The sequence below is a fragment of the Lolium perenne genome, chromosome 6, assembly GCF_019359855.2.
Source record: "Lolium perenne isolate Kyuss_39 chromosome 6, Kyuss_2.0, whole genome shotgun sequence".
Lineage (NCBI taxonomy): Eukaryota > Viridiplantae > Streptophyta > Magnoliopsida > Poales > Poaceae > Lolium > Lolium perenne.
In genome coordinates this window covers 32,609,246-32,626,113 of record NC_067249.2, presented here as the reverse complement: position 1 = coordinate 32,626,113, position 16,868 = coordinate 32,609,246, and the positions used below count along the sequence as shown (strand labels likewise).

Here is a 16,868-nt window from a genome sequence, read left to right as displayed (position 1 = left end):
GTGAGGATGATGAGGCGGAGCCATCTAACAAGAAGGCATTAGTTAGTTTAGAATTTGTTTCTTTTCGCGTTTGTTTTCCTAGTTCGTATGTTAAATTTGTTTGTACTTGTTTGATTCGATAAAGCATGACATGATCAATTGAACTTGTTTTCGCGTTTGTTCCCCAAGAATTAGTTAGTTTCTCCAAAATGCGTCGGACCGCTGGGTTGCTCCCGACGGAAACGGATAATTTGCACCTAGCGGTCATTTTCGCGTCCGCCAGACGACGAAAATGAACGCGCGTGGACAATTTAGAGTCCGAAATGTCGCGGAGATGCCCTAGCGGAATATACAATAAGGACGTGCGATGAGATCTGAAATGATATATCTGCAAATTAGTTGCGGTAATGTTGCGTCGCCTGCGTCGGGTTAACAACGTCTGGAACGCTTGTTACTGTACGGCCCGCGTGCCAGGCACTGCATTTTGCTGTTACAGGATTTTCTCCAGTTTTATTGTTACACGGGGAACCTTAATTTCCGGCCGAATCCAAACTGCATGGTGCTTTCCATAGCCCCAACGCCTCCGTCTTTCAAGGATCCCTACCAGTCGCGAACGTACCACCGAGAGCCATGCCGACGTTGCGTCGAGTGCGGCGGCGCACGGTTGACGGCGAGGATCACCTCAGCGCGCTCCCTGACGATCTGATCCTCCTCATAGTAAGCAGGCTGGCCACCCGGACGGCGCTCTCCACGGCTGTCCTCGCCAGGCGCTGGGCGCACATCCCGCGCGAGCTGGCGGCGCTCGACTTCAGGGTGAGCGACATACTCCCGCCGGAGTATGACCGGACCGTCGCCCTCCGCCAGCGCAATCTGCCGCGTGACACGACTTTGGCCAGGATACTCGACGGTCTCATGGTGGACTGCGAGATCGATACGATGAGGACGTTCGCCAACGGAGTGACGAGCTTCCTGGATGCGGATGGTGCCCAGGACCGGCGCCTGAAGATCCTCCGTCTCGAGTTTTTTCAGACACATGAAAGCATCTGCGCAGACCGCATGATCACCGCCGCGGTCGGCGCGTGGGGAGTGGAAGATCTGGAGGTCGTCGTCAGGCTAGCGTCCGGCGATGATCAGACGCCGGCCTACAGCTTGCCTCACGACTGCCTCAACGCCCGGTCCCGTCTTCGAAGCCTGACGCTGGGAAAGTGCTGCTCACTGCTGTCGCTGCACAGCTACGGCACGCTCACCAAGCTCGTCCTGCGTGACATTCCCACTTCCACGACCGTAGACGTGTACGAGAGGGTGTTCAAAGACTGCACCGGGCTACAGGTGCTTCACCTCATCTCCTGCTGTTGTGCACATCACACTTTGGTTGTGGACGCGCCGTGTTCACAGATTAGGGAGCTCGTCGTGGAAGAGTGTTCTTTCATGGAGATCAAGCTGCGCAACCTCCCAATGCTTGTTCGCCTGGCATTCTGCCTAACCGATACTCTAAGGATTGAATTCGGCTCGGTTCCGTGCCTCATGGACACTAACCTCACATTCTCTATGGAGGATGATAGTCTAGTGGCGCTACGGCGTCCAGTGGATAAGTTCGACTCGTTCCTTGGTATGTCCCCCACCATGGCGAACCTCGTCATCCGATTTACCAGGCTCAGAAGATGGATTGGGCCAAGTCATACTAAGAGGCAGTTGCCGGACCTGAAAAGGCTCCTTGTGGCCGACATGCCTTCAAACTGGGACATCTCATGGACACGCGGCCTCCTGATGGCCTCGCCATTTCTCGAGGTCCTGCACATTCATGTGCCTCAGTCGGAAACAGGGCCAGATTACCTTCGCGGGATGAATTGGTCGAAAACGCATATTAATCTTCGGCACCATCACCTCAAGGAGCTAGTCGTGATTGGTTTCACGCAGCGCAACATATGGCTTTTCAAGTATGTTGTGAGGGTTTGCACATCGTTGCAACGAGTTGTTCTGCTGAAGGATGGCCATGTTCGATACAAGGGACTCTGGGATTGGCAGATGGTCGGGCAGTCAACATGTACCTCATGGAGCGATGATGAAAAGCTGGTGGCGAGAAGAATGATAAAAGAGTTTGGGCTCAGGCCTCTTGCTGAACTCATCTTGGGATGATCTCTTTATTTACTCTTATTAAGTGCACATTGTTATCTGAACCAAAAGGCACCTTGTGATGGATGTTGAACCTAGTGGATCGTATCTAAAACATGTTTGCCCTCAGTTCAGTTTTATTCGATCCATGTGCATTGTCCCATTCTCAAAACTAAAATATGTGTACATGCTTTACTTGATTGAGTTGTTCTGCCTACAGCTTTTTTTAGTGGAAATACATTCCACTTAAGGCCTTGTTTGGTGCCAATGTTTTTCTGTGTTTTGCGTAGTGGTTTGAGGGGTGTTTTGGGTGAAAACACCAACCACCAAAACCACTACCCAAAACACTACAAAACCCCTATCACTTAAAACACTTGTCAAAACACTTGTTTGGAACACTAGTTTTACAAACTAGTGTATTCAAGTGTTTTCAACATAAATGGATAAAAAATCAATCTGTTTTGACATTTTAAACTAGACTCGTATCACAAGTAAAAATCCAATCTTTTTAGCACATTAGAATAGATCGAAATTCAATAATTACACTGAATAGATAGAAATTCAATAATTGGTTCAGTTAGCTCATGGCCTCAGATCTCACAATCCACTTTTTGGAGCAATAAATTATCATAGATTTGTTACAAAAATGGCTTATCATCTTCCCATCATTCTGAACACAAACAAGCAATATATTATCGGATTTTTCACCAAGAAATGTCATTGAGCTGAGCAGAACGGATTAGAATACTTTGCATCTTCCCAACATGCTGGAGCAGTAATCTGGAGTTATTACTGCAAAAAGACAAAGATGTTCAATCTTCAAGTGCTGAACTGCAACCTAGATAGCCTACATCCAGTCACAAAGGAGCCGCAAATCATACAGATGCATAAACATTGTGCAACAAGGCAAACAAATAAATCAGGTCTTGCTAAAAAAACATAATCAGGTAGCAATTTGAATATGATTGGCAGTACTACTCTACGCTAGGTTGACACTTGATCTCCCGATGGATGATTTCTCAAGTGGTAGCTAGCTGGTTTCGAAAAAAGAGAGAGGATGAGATAAGGGGCAAATCATCTTCAGTTTGACATTATTTTGAATATTTTTGTATATTCCTGTGGTAAAGAAACTTGAAGTACTTATGTTTTAGGATGTTGCAAGCATGAGAATTATACAAAAATAATAACAATATATAGTGCAATCTTAGAAACATGGGAGTATGGGTTTAACTTGCAAACTGCCAGGCAACATTTCTCTCATGAACCAACACAGCAACACAGGTTATACCGTATAATCTCTGCTGGGAACTTACATCTCTCATGAATCAACACAGGTTCGGTCATAAGACATACAGACAAATGATTTTATATCAAGTAGAAAAGAGCAATTGTGTAAACTAAGACGCGCACCCAGAGACATGATTCTCCTGTGTATATGTAGTTATATACTGGTTGTTGAATACTGGCTTTGAAAAGGCATCAGCGTATAACACTGGCCCTCAGTCCTCGGGCGTACGGAGAACCTGATGCGCGATGGACGGTGGCAGATCGTCGACGCAATATTACTTAACGGAGAACCCTATTTTGTAATTAACGATGAAAACCAAGTAATCCCTGATCTCACATGCATGCACCTTACGCCTCCTACTAAGAGCATAACAGAATAGAAGACAGATAACATGCATCATAGATTCTGCTGCCAAACAAGCCTATATTTCTACTCGTAAACAGAAGGCAATTACATGGATCTAAATGTATCATGTTTGATTCACTAACACTTCAACAAATATGTCTTAGCTACTGATATCAACAAAAAAAACCCAAATAGATGTTTGACATGCTAAACCAATATGAAAGCAGGTTACAGACCTCTCATTTTATTTTCCCTACAAGTTACATGCCTGGTCAGTTGAGAGTTCATCAGAGACCAACCGAATTAGCTGCTTCCAACACATTCTGTGACCAAAATTAATGATTCCAGAACCGAATTAGCTGCTTCCAACACATAGGCATAACCTAGCAACTACGTGATTCTATATCTGAATCTGTTAGTTGATCCATCATTTGAGAGTGTTGGTTAAGTTGTCATGTATACACTGCAGTTCGGGAAATCAAGAACCCTAGAATTCAACAAGGCACTAAGAACCCTAAACACAAGAACCCTAGAATTCAACCAGATCTCGCGATCACGAATCCTAGAAATCACAAAAAGGTGGAGCATCTAGAAATACAGGGAGAGCAGGAGGTGGGTGGATGGTACTCACGAATGTCTCCAACTTCGACGGAGAGGAGGGGCGACGGCAGGAGCTCAAGGTCTGCGGCGGCAAGAACGTCGGCGGCGCGTCAGAGGGAGCGACGGAGAGGGAGCTTCAGAAGCGCATCAGAGGAAGCGACGGAGAGGGAGCGTCGGCGATGGCGGCGTCTTTGAGCGGCGACGGCGGCTTCTTTGAGCGGCGGCGCCGGCGTCGTCTTCCTGCCTCATCGCTGCGTCACCCTCTGGTCGCCCTCGTCACCAGTCGCCAGCCGCCAGAAAACGCGAGGGGGGTGAAGCGTTTTAGTTCCACTCCAGCCCGACGGGTTTCGGCAGGTTTCCTCGGACCTAAACGGGCCAAAACCGGCCTACCAAACAGCCCAAACGTGTTTTGATGTGTTTTCAGGTGTTTTGCCCGAGCCCGAAAAAAACACCTCAAAACCGGCCCAAACACTTATGAAATCTCTGGCACCGAACGAGGCCTAAACTTGTTGTGCAGCAAGTTTGCTGGAGACCATGTCACATCCAAAACACCATCCAACTGGATCGTCTGAATGTAATCTTGCTAGCCAAATTGAGCTCCTAGGTCTTGGTGAATGCAATCAAACATGGAACACTGGTCTGTCGGACGCAGGTGTCTTGAGAGGGAGGCGCAAAGCCTGAGAATTATGATCTTAGATACGTTAGTATGATGCCTAAACGTGTTTTGGTTTTCACAAATTACTGCAAAAAAAGATTTATGCTGCGAAAAAACAATAACTTTTTCAGGCCACATCAAATGAAAACCTTCAGACGGTATGAATGTATGATACAGAGAACATGAACAGAGATAACAAGGTCCTGTACAAAGACACAGAAAATACACCAAACTGCAGGATGACAGCATAGACAGAAAAACATACTCCCTCCAATCAAATTTGAACTAAACCCCCGACACTTATTATAGATCGAAGGGAGTAGAACAAACCGAATGCAGAAAAGGCTCGGAGCACATGAGGCAGCATGTGGAACCACCTATCATCACAGGAGTTACAAACAAAATGAACTAAAACTCATCTGTAGCAGCCCCAGAGACTGGGTGCAACAGGAAAGAAAATACTTGGTTCATGCCAAGAAAATACTGCAAGAAGAATGCAGCAACTACTAATCATTCCACTAAAACGAAAAACAATTGCTATTTAGACGCATGTGAATATCTAAAGGAATAATATGAATTCATTTATCCATCTATCAGTGGACAAACTATCTTTGAACATTACATGAACAATTTACTCAGACCATGGACGCAACATGAATATAAACCTCCACTCTGTGCTGCAGACCTAAGCACATCCAGCTACTGAGCATAAGAGCAAGAATTGCTATTCAGACGCATGTGAATACCTAAAGGGATAAGATGAATTCCTTTATCTATCTAACAGTGGACAAACCATCTTCAAACATTACATGAACAATTTGCTAAGACCATGAATGCAACCTAAATATAGCCCTCCACACCTGTAGTATCAGTAAAAAGAAGATCATGGCCTGAAGTATCAATAAAGTGTGTCATTAAGGAAAATTCACCATGGACAAATAACTGAATGTATTAGTCTTAAAAGATGTTCCAGATTCCGATAAGAAGCAAGAGGTTCCAGCAAAGCTAACAGATAAATTAAAAGTGTCACTTTATATAAACTAGAGCCATTTTTCTATTGTAGTTTTAATCCAAACTAAAATGAGTTTCAAATTGTCAGGCGAGTTTAATATGGAAAGCCACATCGCGTGTATAACCAGGTTAGTTCCGTAATGTACAACAAATTTTGATATTTGTGGGTAACCCTTTCACTGAATTCCCAGATATTGTAAGTAGTTCAGGGAACAGAGAACACCTTTTCCCTTTGTTTCTGTGACTACCCACACGCAAGATACTCTCCATGAGCCTGCATTTCCATTATTATGGTTATAAATCAGATGTAACATTGTGCATTGTAAGAGATTAAAAAAAATCACGCTTTGCATCAGCATAACACAATAAGATGAGAAAGAAGTGCTTGTAAAGCAACCTGGAAAGCCGGTCAACACATGGAGCCACGATCATGAATGCGAAGGGGGGAAACCCATGCACGGAGATGCGACGACAGTGAGTTCCTCCCCAACAGATTCGTTGGCAGCAACCTCCTCGATACTGACAAAAGAAATGCACTTGTATGTTAGAACTGCAAAATAAATAAAATACTTTATCAAGTTTAAGAAAGGATAACTTTAGAGACCTGAGATAGATCAACAAGTATAACTGAAAAGGAATCAAAAGATAAGCACAACTCTGAACCATCATGGCATCATAAACGATACGGCCTGGCCAATCATCAACCATATGTACCTTCAGTCTACAGGAAGTGTCCTAGCAGCTTCTCCAATCTTGCACTAAGATGTAGCCTCAAAAAAATTCACATGAATAAGTCAAATGTTTAAATAATAGCAACTTACATAAATAGGGTTGATGCAGCAAGCAAAAAGGTCTCCATAAATGTATAAGAACAATTAGATGAATACTACAGACAAGCACAAAAAAGCACCTGTGCAAAGCACAATAACTTCGCACATGAGAGGAACTTGTCTGATCAGGGAATAACTTAGCTCGTGCACTCGATGAATCGACACAAAATATTAGTGCAACTGCTGGAATACGTCTCTCCCATCCCCTGTCGTTCTCCATTGCGTGCGCGGTGGGCGGCCAAGCTCCACCTCCTCCCGACCACGGTTTTTAGCTGTTCACGAGAGCAAAGGGAGGCAGCAGGCAGATGGTGTGTCGTCCGCTGCCACCACCCTTTACGATGTAATTTGGTCTATATCTTTAGTTAGCTGAATTTGGTGCTTGTCTTCAGTTAACTGAATTTCGTATCTGTCTGCAGTTGTCCCCTGGAAAACTGCACTGTGAATCGCTGCTGAGCTTCCTGCCTCATGGCTGCCAGCTCCAGGAAGCTCTTGATTGTCGGAGCGGGTCGTCGGAGGGGAGCATAGGAGGACTTTCAATGTTAATATGCCAACCCGCTGGAAAAGTTTGATTGCCGCTATCAGAACTTCTGAAATATTAACACTGACGACGTGCTGGGAACCGACAGGTCTTTACAATAAGAGCACAACCCAGAAACTAATCCTCCACTCACAAAGCACTCCCACGAAGTATCAGAAAAAGCTAGATTCACAAGCAATAACGATCGAACTACAGCCGCTAAGTCAAAAACCAACAAAAACAAGATCATCTATAGGCATCAACCGGCTTGATCAAACCGCTCAGCAAAGAAACTATCCCGTTAACCTGGGTACTCTTGGCTGCCATCCCTGTGCCATTAACAAAAATGAGATCATCTGTATCCATAAAGCAGCTCGATCAAACTGCTCAGCAAAAGAACTAAAGGCTGTTACATCTGGCATCTCACCATCTATCAACATCATCAGCAATGAGAGAGGATCTCCAAAAACAGCAAACTGAATTCAGAACACAAATATGAGCCCTCAGGGAACCGTCAGTTTTCGCCGAAGACCATATAAAAGCATCCCAAAAGAATCAGAACTGCCATCTCAAAGAGCCAAACACTAAACACAATCTAATGAGATGAAAGGATCTTCCGAATGTCTTTTCCTTCTGCTGTGATCACCCTGGCTCCAAGTCATCCGTCCTCGCGAAGCGTTGAATACCTCATTTTCTACTTGATCTATTCTTTTCCTCCAAGGCCTCTTGCTTTTCCTATTTTATCTGAAGAACAGTCCATGTTAAGTAACAAAATTGGGTCAGTTATTTTCTGACTGTCAAAACATTTACTGTTTCTGGATTTCCTTAAAGTCTAGAATACTGCAGCAACTCCAACATCTTTGTTTTCCTGTTTTAGCTGTAATATCGACCAACAGTTCAGACAATGACCAAACGTGTGATCAGAACAACAGGATCTCGAATTATGTTATGCTCAAATCATGCTTCGAATCTAAACTTCCATATTGTCCAGAAAACAGCAGCTAATTGTACCATGATATATTTCCTATTTCTCTTTATCAAATTTACCAAGGGAACCTCCAAATAAGATGCTCCAAATCAGTTGGGCCACATCCCCACTTATTCTAACTTCATTGCATCTTTTAATTATCTCTTCCTATAACATCAGATTATCATCCCACAAATCCCAACTAAATTTCATGAAGTGACAACCATGATTGATAACATCAGTAAATCCCAGCAAACATCTGCCCACTTACCTCGAGTTAGCCATCCATTAGATCATGTTGAGCAGCCTAGTGGTCATCATCTGCATCCTCCATCAACCCGAAAAGCTGATATTGACCATCGTCGGCTTCCTGTGTGTGCAAAGAAATTGAAGAGGATCAACAATAAGAATCAAGAATCAATGAAATCAGGGCGAGGGGGAGTAGCAAACAGGGGATTCACCTTCTGAGCAACCTCCGGGTTAGCCGCGTTGACGACTCCGAGCTCTTGTGCAGCCCCCGGTGCGTCCTCCAGCGCTCCTCCTTGGAGCGGTCCGAGGTCTGGTACAGCCACCGGTGCGGCCTCCGCTGGTTGCGGGAGAGGCTGCTCCCGCTCACGCGGCAGGGGCAGTCGGAGCCGCGGGCGGGTCGGAGGATTTTGGTCGGAAAAGTCCATCCTCTGCACAGCCGGCGGCCCTCGCGGAGCCGACGGCACCAGGGTCGCGTGATCCGAGGCCTTGAGAGCGGCAGGCCCGCGAGACGAAGCTTGCCTCGGTCCCCCGGCGAAGGCAGCCGTTGGTGGACGGTAAGTGTCGATCCTCACCATGTCCAGGCTGGGGCGAGGGCGTTTAGCCTGGTGCGTCGGTGGCGGCGAACGACGTCGCACTGCCTCGGCGGCGTTGGAGGTAGCCGAGCCCTGTGGCGGCGGAGCGGCGTGGTCGAAATCCGGTAGCGCGGCGGCGGAGGAGGAAGGGCGCGAGGCCGCGGCGGCGGAGGAGGAAGGGCGCGAGGCCGCGGCGGCGGAGGAGGAAGGGCGCGAGGCCGCGGCGGCGGAGGAGGAAGGGCGCGAGGCCGCGGCGGCGGACGAGGGCGGACCCTGCTGCCGCGGCGGCTGCTGCTGAGGCTGCGGTGGCGGCCGAGGCTGCGGTGGCGCCCGAGGCTGAGGTGGCGCCCGAGGCTGCGGTGGCGCCCGAGGCTGCGGTGGCGCCAGCCGCGGCGGCTGCAGCCGCGGCGGCTGCTGCCGCGGCGGAGCGGCTTGGAAGAAGTCCGGGGCCTGTGGCTGCGGAAGAGCGGGGAGGCGCACCAATGGAGCATATGCCCGCCGCGGCGGAGCGGCATATCCCCGCGGCGGCAGAGCCACATATCCCCGCAGCGGCGGAAAATCGTGGTGCTGCTGCGGCGGCGGGAATACCTGGTGCTGCTGCGGCGGCCAGAAGCCCTGGTGGGGCTGCGGCGGCCGGAAGCCCTGGTGGGGCTGCGGAGGCGGGAATCCGTGATACGGCGGCGGGAAGCCGTGATACGGCGGTGGGAATCGGTGATACGGCGGCGGGAAGCCGTGATACGGCGGCGGCGGCGAAGGAGAAAGTGGGTGGTACGGCGAACCAGGCGCCCGGAAGAGTGAGGCAGCGAAGAAGGCGTAAGGCACGTGACGCTGGAAGGCGGCCGGGTTCGGGTTTGGGTTCTGGTGTTGCCTCGGTCCAGGCGGGCGTGGCGGGCCCTCCGCCATTGCTGCGCTGGATAGCTTTGATTGCCGACAGGTGGCTCAACGGATTCCTGCCACTTGTCTATTATTTATAGGCAGGTGACTTTAGGCGGTTACGCTTGCAAAAGCTTTTCTCGTATTGGCCTATGTTGAGTTTGTTGTCAAATTGTAAAAACCGGCTGGTAATAAATCTTAACTAATCATGCATGGCACGGTAACTTGAGTGAGTAATGAAAAGTGGCAATCAATATAACTCACATGAATAGGAAACCACCCGAACCTCTTCTCTTGAAGACTATCCAAAAGCATCTACATGCACTATAGCATGCCTTTTTTTTTTCATTGAAATGCGTCGATCGGGTAATGCAACACAGCTAGAGACAAAGTTTTGTTGCAGTCCAAAATTTTGTTGCCTTAGAGCATCTCTAGCCGTGTTCCATAAACCGTCTCCCAAAACGATTTGGGACGCGCCGGATAAAAAAACGTTCCAAACCGCGCGCCTCAAAGGCCATTTTTGTCCGGTGCGGCCCAATACGGTGTCTGGCGCCCCGAGCCCGTCCCCGCTACACAGGAGATGGTCCGGACACGTCGGACACAACGAAATGAGAGCCGAGGAGACGCGGGCCCGACGCGTCAGCGGCTTGGACGCTCAACCGCCGCCTACGTAGCGACGGTGAAGTTGCCGGGAAGCGGAACTGTCGCATTGGCAACCGCGTCGACCGACGCGCCAACCACTGAAATAGAGCGCGGACTCTTCGGAAGAGCAACCGCCGCTCTCTTCGACTTCTGCGCCGCCATTCATCTGCGCTCAGTAAGACCCGTGCGTAGGCGCTTTCGGATCTTCAACCGGCCGCCATTCATCCAAGCTTCTCCTCACGACGATGAGCTACATCTCTGAGCTTCCATCCGACACCTCCAGCGAGGGCAAGCCTCCAGGATGGCGCCATTGGTGGGACAGAGCCCGGATGCCCAGCAGCGGCGACGATTCCCCGCCGCCAGTTGACAGCGCGGAGGAATGGCAGGCCGTGGAGGAGGACACTGAGGAGGAAGGGTCGGAGGAGGAGGCGCCGGCGGCCCGTGCGAAGGCGGAGGCGGACGCGAAAGCGAAGGCCAAGGCCAAGGCCAAGGCGCAGTCGGCGAGCACCGACGACGAGGAGGACACAAGTTCCTCCGACGCGTCGGCCGACACCGCCTCTTCGGAAGAGGTGACGAGCAGGAAGCGCCACCGTGATGACGATAACGAGGCGGGGCCATCATCAAAGAAGAAGAAGAAGTTTAAAATAATTTATATGTAATTTGATTATGTTTTTTTGAAGTTTTATATGTAATTTGTCTATGCTGCACCGATTTAAATATTAGTAAAGAGTTTTCTTCTATCTATTAAAATTATTTTTAATGTTTTGGGACGGCGTTTGGGGGACGCGGCTGGGGAGCGACGTCCCCCAAACACGGCATGAACGAAACACGTCCTCAAACGCTCAATCCAGCGCCGTTTGGGACGGTTTAGGGGACGTGACTAAAAATGCTCTTAAATTATATGAACCAGTTTGGCTCGTTAGACTTAATATTCATCTCCAACGGTGTCGTCTCATGCATTTCGAGCACAAAAGGTGTATCATATGGTTCGTTTACGGGTGACGCGTGAACAGAATAACGGACTGTTGTCCATTTTGGGTGGTCTGTGCACCCAACGGTGCGCCTCATTTTGAAAAAGCCATTGTTCAAAAGAAATTGAAAATTATCCACATGTAACCAACAATGTACACTACTACCGTGCTAATTTATAATGTGAAATTACTTATATTGCAAACACAACAAAAATATGATAAAATTACACAAGTTTGGAAGAAAAAAAAAGTGAGCCACTTCCCCATGGAGCATGGACATAGACAAATCAGCGGACATGGGCCATGTATCTCTCCTCATTAGTTAGCCCACATGCATATGCCAGGCTGGACATGCTGACGCGCGAACAATGTCTCTCCCCGGTAAATCCAATCCACTTTTGGTTTGAAAGTGTGGTTGCGCGGATCAAAAAACAAACACTTTGTTTGAGGGTTGTCGTTGGGCCTCACATTTAAGCTGTGTGGGCACCATCTATCTGTTTGCGATCGTTTGTTGGAGATGATCTTACCGTACGGGGAGTCACTCCATCTACAAACACGAGTGTATGCAATATCTCGTGAAAAAGGTCTCACATAAAATACATGGCATACATACAAGATGCAAGAAAAACTTGGGTTGTGTAATCCAGAGCTAACATTAGCTAATACTACCTCCTTCCCAAGGCTTAAGGCCTATATTTTTTTTCAGAAAGTCAAAGTATGTTAAGTTTGACTAAGTTTTTATTAAAAATCATTAACATGAAAAGTACAAATCAATATCATTAGATATATAATAAAATCTATTTTCATATGGTATCTACAAAATATCATATTTATTCATAAATTCTTCTAAAAATTTGGTCAAACTTTATTTTGTTTGACTTCCTGAAAAAATATAGGCCTTAAGCTTTAGGATGGAGGTAGTATACTCCATCCATTTGACAATAACTAAATCAGTTTTGCTAGATATGAATGTAGCTATACGCATTTTAGAGTATAGGTACAACTATATCTAGACAAAGTTGAGTTATTTATTTATGAAAGGAGGTTGTATCTTGCAAACGAAATCAAATCAGCACCCAATATGGCCAGAAATGGAAGTGTCTTACTTTAGTTGCACTTGTTGCAGGTGGATCATTAGGACTCCATGCAGGTACGTAGTTCTTGAGCTTATCACGCTGATCGGCTATGGCCACTTTGCATCTCTTCAAGCTAACATCAAAACCTCTCGATTGTGGTGTACGGGAACCAGGCGGCAGACATCTTTTTGCGGCGGATCGGAGCACGCCCACCAGTCTCTTCAAAAGAGAAGATTTCAAATGACGTAAATGTCAACACGTACCTCGGTTTAGCAGAGCTTAGATTCTTAGAGGAGCGGTAGGATACTAGGATTAGTTTTAGTAGTTTCCTTGCAGATCAATGAAGTGGCATCTTACCTCGGTTTTTTGTTCGTGCCTGTGAGAGCTTTCTTGCAATGTAAAGTGAGGATGCCCACGTGTTAGGTTGCATGATTTGTCGTGGTATCGTCACGGCATATGCCATAGGGTGGCTAACGAAGGTGGTTCCTAGGAGATCTCACGGCGGTATCCGGATGCGGGTATGGGGACGAGCGACACGGCGACGTACCCAGGTTCGAGGCCCTCCGATGGAGGTAACACCTCTACTCCTGCTAGAGTATATATAATGATCACACAATACAAGGTTGCTCCTTGAGCTGTGTCCGGCTGCTCCTGGGAGGCTAAGGAAGACAAGAGTCTCTCTGCTAGGGCAGCGCTAGGGGTGGAAGTGAGGTGAGAATGATCGATCCCCTGCACGAGAGGGGGTAGCGCGGCTTATATAGGCACCGGCACTTTACATATAAGACCATATAGTCTACTGGTCGGTTTGGCCGGCTCCGGCTTCCGCTCCTTCCCGAGGCAATGACGTCAGGAGCCGTTGAGGCCTCATGGCCTGTCCCATCCGGCTGCCAAGGTCAGCGGTATGGAGAGGAGGTGTCCCTGTCGCCATCAGCCACTGTAGCCAGTACGGATCGACGTAGACCATGATGGCCTGTCGGGCACGTGGCACTATTGCTCTACAGTGCCCCGCGCTTTACGGAAGATGAAGTCAGCGTGGACTTTGGGAACCCGGATCACCAACCCGGTTCCTTCTAGTGCAAGACTCGCCAGCCTCGAGTCGGTCTGAGGTACAAACCCCCAGTCGGATATGGCTTGTAGAAGCCGGCCCAGCTACAGCATTGGCGGCCGTAGTCAGGCCGACTAGGACCTAGAGCCAGCCGGCTTCCGGACCAGCCGGCCACGGCGCCAGCCGGCTGCTCCTCAGCCGGCCTTTGCCGCGAGCCGGCCAGTGGCCAGCCGGCTGCTCCGCGTCCATTGCCCTACCCGGGGTCTTCCCCCCGACACTAGCCCCCGAAGCTGGCAAGGTCCTGCGTTTAGAAGGACCTAGGCAGGTTTTCCTGGCTTCTTGAATATACTTGACGGCACTTGGAGGGGCCGACTGAAAATTTCCACTCAGCCGGCTGCGCCCTCATCCGGCTCGTTTCGGCCGGCTGCTCCTAGCCGGCCGCTATTTGCACTTATGCAACTTTTGCTTTCTCGCAAGTTGTGGTGATGTCTCCGCCTCGCTGGATAAATTTTGGGCCGAGGTGAACTTAATGTCCGGCTCCGGCTTGCGGCGCGCCGGAGTCTCCGCCGCCTCGGGTCCTGCACCCGACTTGACCCGTCTGACGTCTGGGCTCTGCCGCCGGTTCGTCTGGTCACATCAATGTCTCCTCCGGATCCGGTGCGGTCGTGGGCGACGTGGTGTGGCGGTTTCCGGTAACTGCAGCGGTCGTGGGGAGTTAATGCGCAGAAGATCCGGGCGACGTGGCCACGATCGCCACTTGGAGGCTAACCGTCCGCCGCGGGCGGCTATAAATGCCGCGGGGGAGGGTACCGAGGCGGCCACTGCCTCACTTCGTCTTCCTCGCGCTTCCGCTCCTCTCGCTCTCTTCTTCGCGCTCGAGCCTCTCGCTGCTCCGGCGAGCGTCTCTCACTGGCGAACTCCGGCGAGCGCATCTCCGCCGATCCGCCGCCGCTACTCCGACGAGCCGGCGCCACGGGGCCCCGCGTTTCAACGGAGCGTCCTCCGCCGCCGCCGTCGCCGCCGTCGCGAGGTTCTTCTTCACCTTTCCGCCTTTCGTGGTCTTCTTCCTCCTCCTCTTCGTCAATGGCCTCCGCCAGCGGATCGTGGAGGGGGTCGTACATGAGGGACGACGACATCGAGCGGCTGGTGCGCCTTCGCCGGATCCCGTCGACGGTGGTCGCGAGGGCGCCCGGCGAGGAGATGGAGCCCAAGCCGGAGCCCGGCGAGCGCGTCGTCTTCGGCGCGCACCTCGACTGCGGGTTGGGCCTGCCGGCGTCCAACTTCTTCCGCCAATTCCTCGACAACTTCGGCTTGCAGCCGCATCACCTGCCGGCCAACGCCTGTGTCCTCCTCAGCTGCTACGTGGCCTTCATGGAGGCGTATGCCGGCTTGTGGCCAGACATAGACTTCTGGAGCCGGCTCTTCTACCTCAAGACGCAGACTACTGACGGCCGCCTGCGGGCCTGCGGCGCTGCCTCGATCTACACTCGGCCGGGTACGCCCTTCCCCAAGATTCCAACCGTTGACTCGGTGAAGAATTGGCAGATGTCATTCTTCTACGTGCGCAACGAGGGCGGGCTCGTCGACCGGATCAATCTGCCGGAGTTCAACCCGGCTCCTCCAGTCGGCCGGATCAACTGGAGCTACAACGCCCGCACGACGGATCCGGACGCTGAGGTGAATCAGCTCTGGGACTTCCTGGGGGCGGCCGTCGAGAACGGGCTGACCGCCGAGGACCTCCTCTGCACCATCGCTGAGCGCCGGGTGCTGCCGCTCCAGATGCGCATCCACAAGATCGGGCACATGTCCGGCCGGTTTGACCCGACCCGGACGTCCAGGGCGCCGCTCTCCAAGGCCCAGGTGGCCCACCGGGTGAATAACATCACCAAGGCGAACATGCCGGAGGAGTGGAACTATGGGCTGGCGCCCCGCAGCAGGGATCTGCCGCCCGAGCTGGTAAGCTTTTACTGTTTAGGCCGACTTCCGGCTTGCGGCTGCGAGGCCGACTTGTCTTTCTTTCTGCCGACTTCCGGCTTGCTGTTTGCTCATGTCTTCTGTTTTTCTAGCTCTTCAACCGCCAGAACGTCGAGGACGGCGATCTGGTGACAAGGAGGTGGACGCCGGATCACGCCGATCCGGCTGACCAAGCCGGCGACCAGGCCGGCGACGACGACCTGCTGCAGGCGCCTGATCTAGGCAGCCAGGGGGAGCACAATCCGCCCCCTTCACCGGAGCGGCAGGAGGACGAGGAGCCGGCGACGTCCGCCACGGGGCCAATCCCTGCCGTGCCTCTGCGCGCGAGGCCGCCAAGCACCACGGTGACTTCGGCGCCCAAGGGGAGGAAGCGGGTCGGCGACCCCCGCTCCACCGTCGCCTTGGAGGCGAAGGCGAAGAAGCTCCGCCGGCAGCAGCCGAAGAAGGTTCCGGAGCAGGCCGGGTGAGTTCTCTTTTTCTCTTGTTTGATTCCTTTTCTTTCCTTACTCTTTATGCTTATCTTTTTCTTATTTGTTCGGCTAGGGCCCCCATCAAGTTTGCTCAGGGCGGCGGCTCCCGGCAAGCCCCGCGTATCGTGTCGCCGCTTCCGCGACAAAGGAGGGAGTCGACGCCACAGCCTCCACCGCGCGCGCCTACGCCGCCACCGCCTGCGGGTACTCCGCCTCCAGCAGGGGCGCCTTCTTTCGCCGTGCCGCTGGCCTCAGCGCCTGGCCGCGGCACGCGGGCCGAGCCGACGCGCCGGCCCGACGGCGGACGACATGTTCCCGCGCCGTGCTCGTCTTACGGACCAAGGCAGGGCCGGCTGGGAGCATGCCGCTGCGGCCGGGCCGGAACCGGGCCGAGCGTGGTGGTGTTGGTGGAGAGCCCGGAGGAGCCTCGCGCTGGAGACGGCTGCGCCGACTGGGCCAACTGCTTCGCCCGGAGCGCCGCCACCGCCGGAGCCGACGAGGGAGGGGCCGGCCAGGCAGGAGCCGGCAAGGGATGAGCCGGCGCGCATGGAGGACGCCGACTCGCGCGCGCTGGTGAGGACGGAAGCCCCGTCGGCGCCGATGGGGAGCATGCATGTGGCCAAGGGCGCCCGGCTGCTGCACGTGCCGTCCGCCTCCGACTCCAGCCTTGGCTCGGCTGGCACTATGGAGCA

At 51.3% G+C, this 16,868-nt stretch overlaps 2 protein-coding genes across 2 annotated transcripts; one reads left to right on the top strand and one right to left on the bottom strand.

Annotated features, from left to right (window-relative positions):
• Window positions 1–609: 609 nt before the first annotated feature.
• Window positions 610–2,115, top strand: LOC127310611 (uncharacterized). Its single transcript, XM_051341270.1, has one exon. The coding sequence runs from the start codon at window positions 610–612 to the stop codon at window positions 2,113–2,115; it is 1,506 nt and encodes a 501-aa protein (XP_051197230.1).
• Window positions 2,116–2,576: 461 nt separating this feature from the next.
• Window positions 2,577–10,028, bottom strand: LOC127310612 (uncharacterized). The gene is made up of 7 exons (XM_051341271.1): window positions 8,766–10,028; window positions 8,576–8,674; window positions 6,705–8,081; window positions 6,388–6,509; window positions 6,214–6,264; window positions 4,356–5,001; window positions 2,577–2,883 (listed from the first exon to the last, which is right to left on the bottom strand). Exons 1-2 carry the CDS (start codon window positions 10,026–10,028, stop codon window positions 8,612–8,614), a joined length of 1,326 nt encoding a protein of 441 aa, XP_051197231.1. The 3' UTR covers window positions 2,577–2,883; window positions 4,356–5,001; window positions 6,214–6,264; window positions 6,388–6,509; window positions 6,705–8,081; window positions 8,576–8,611.
• Window positions 10,029–16,868: the final 6,840 nt, after the last annotated feature.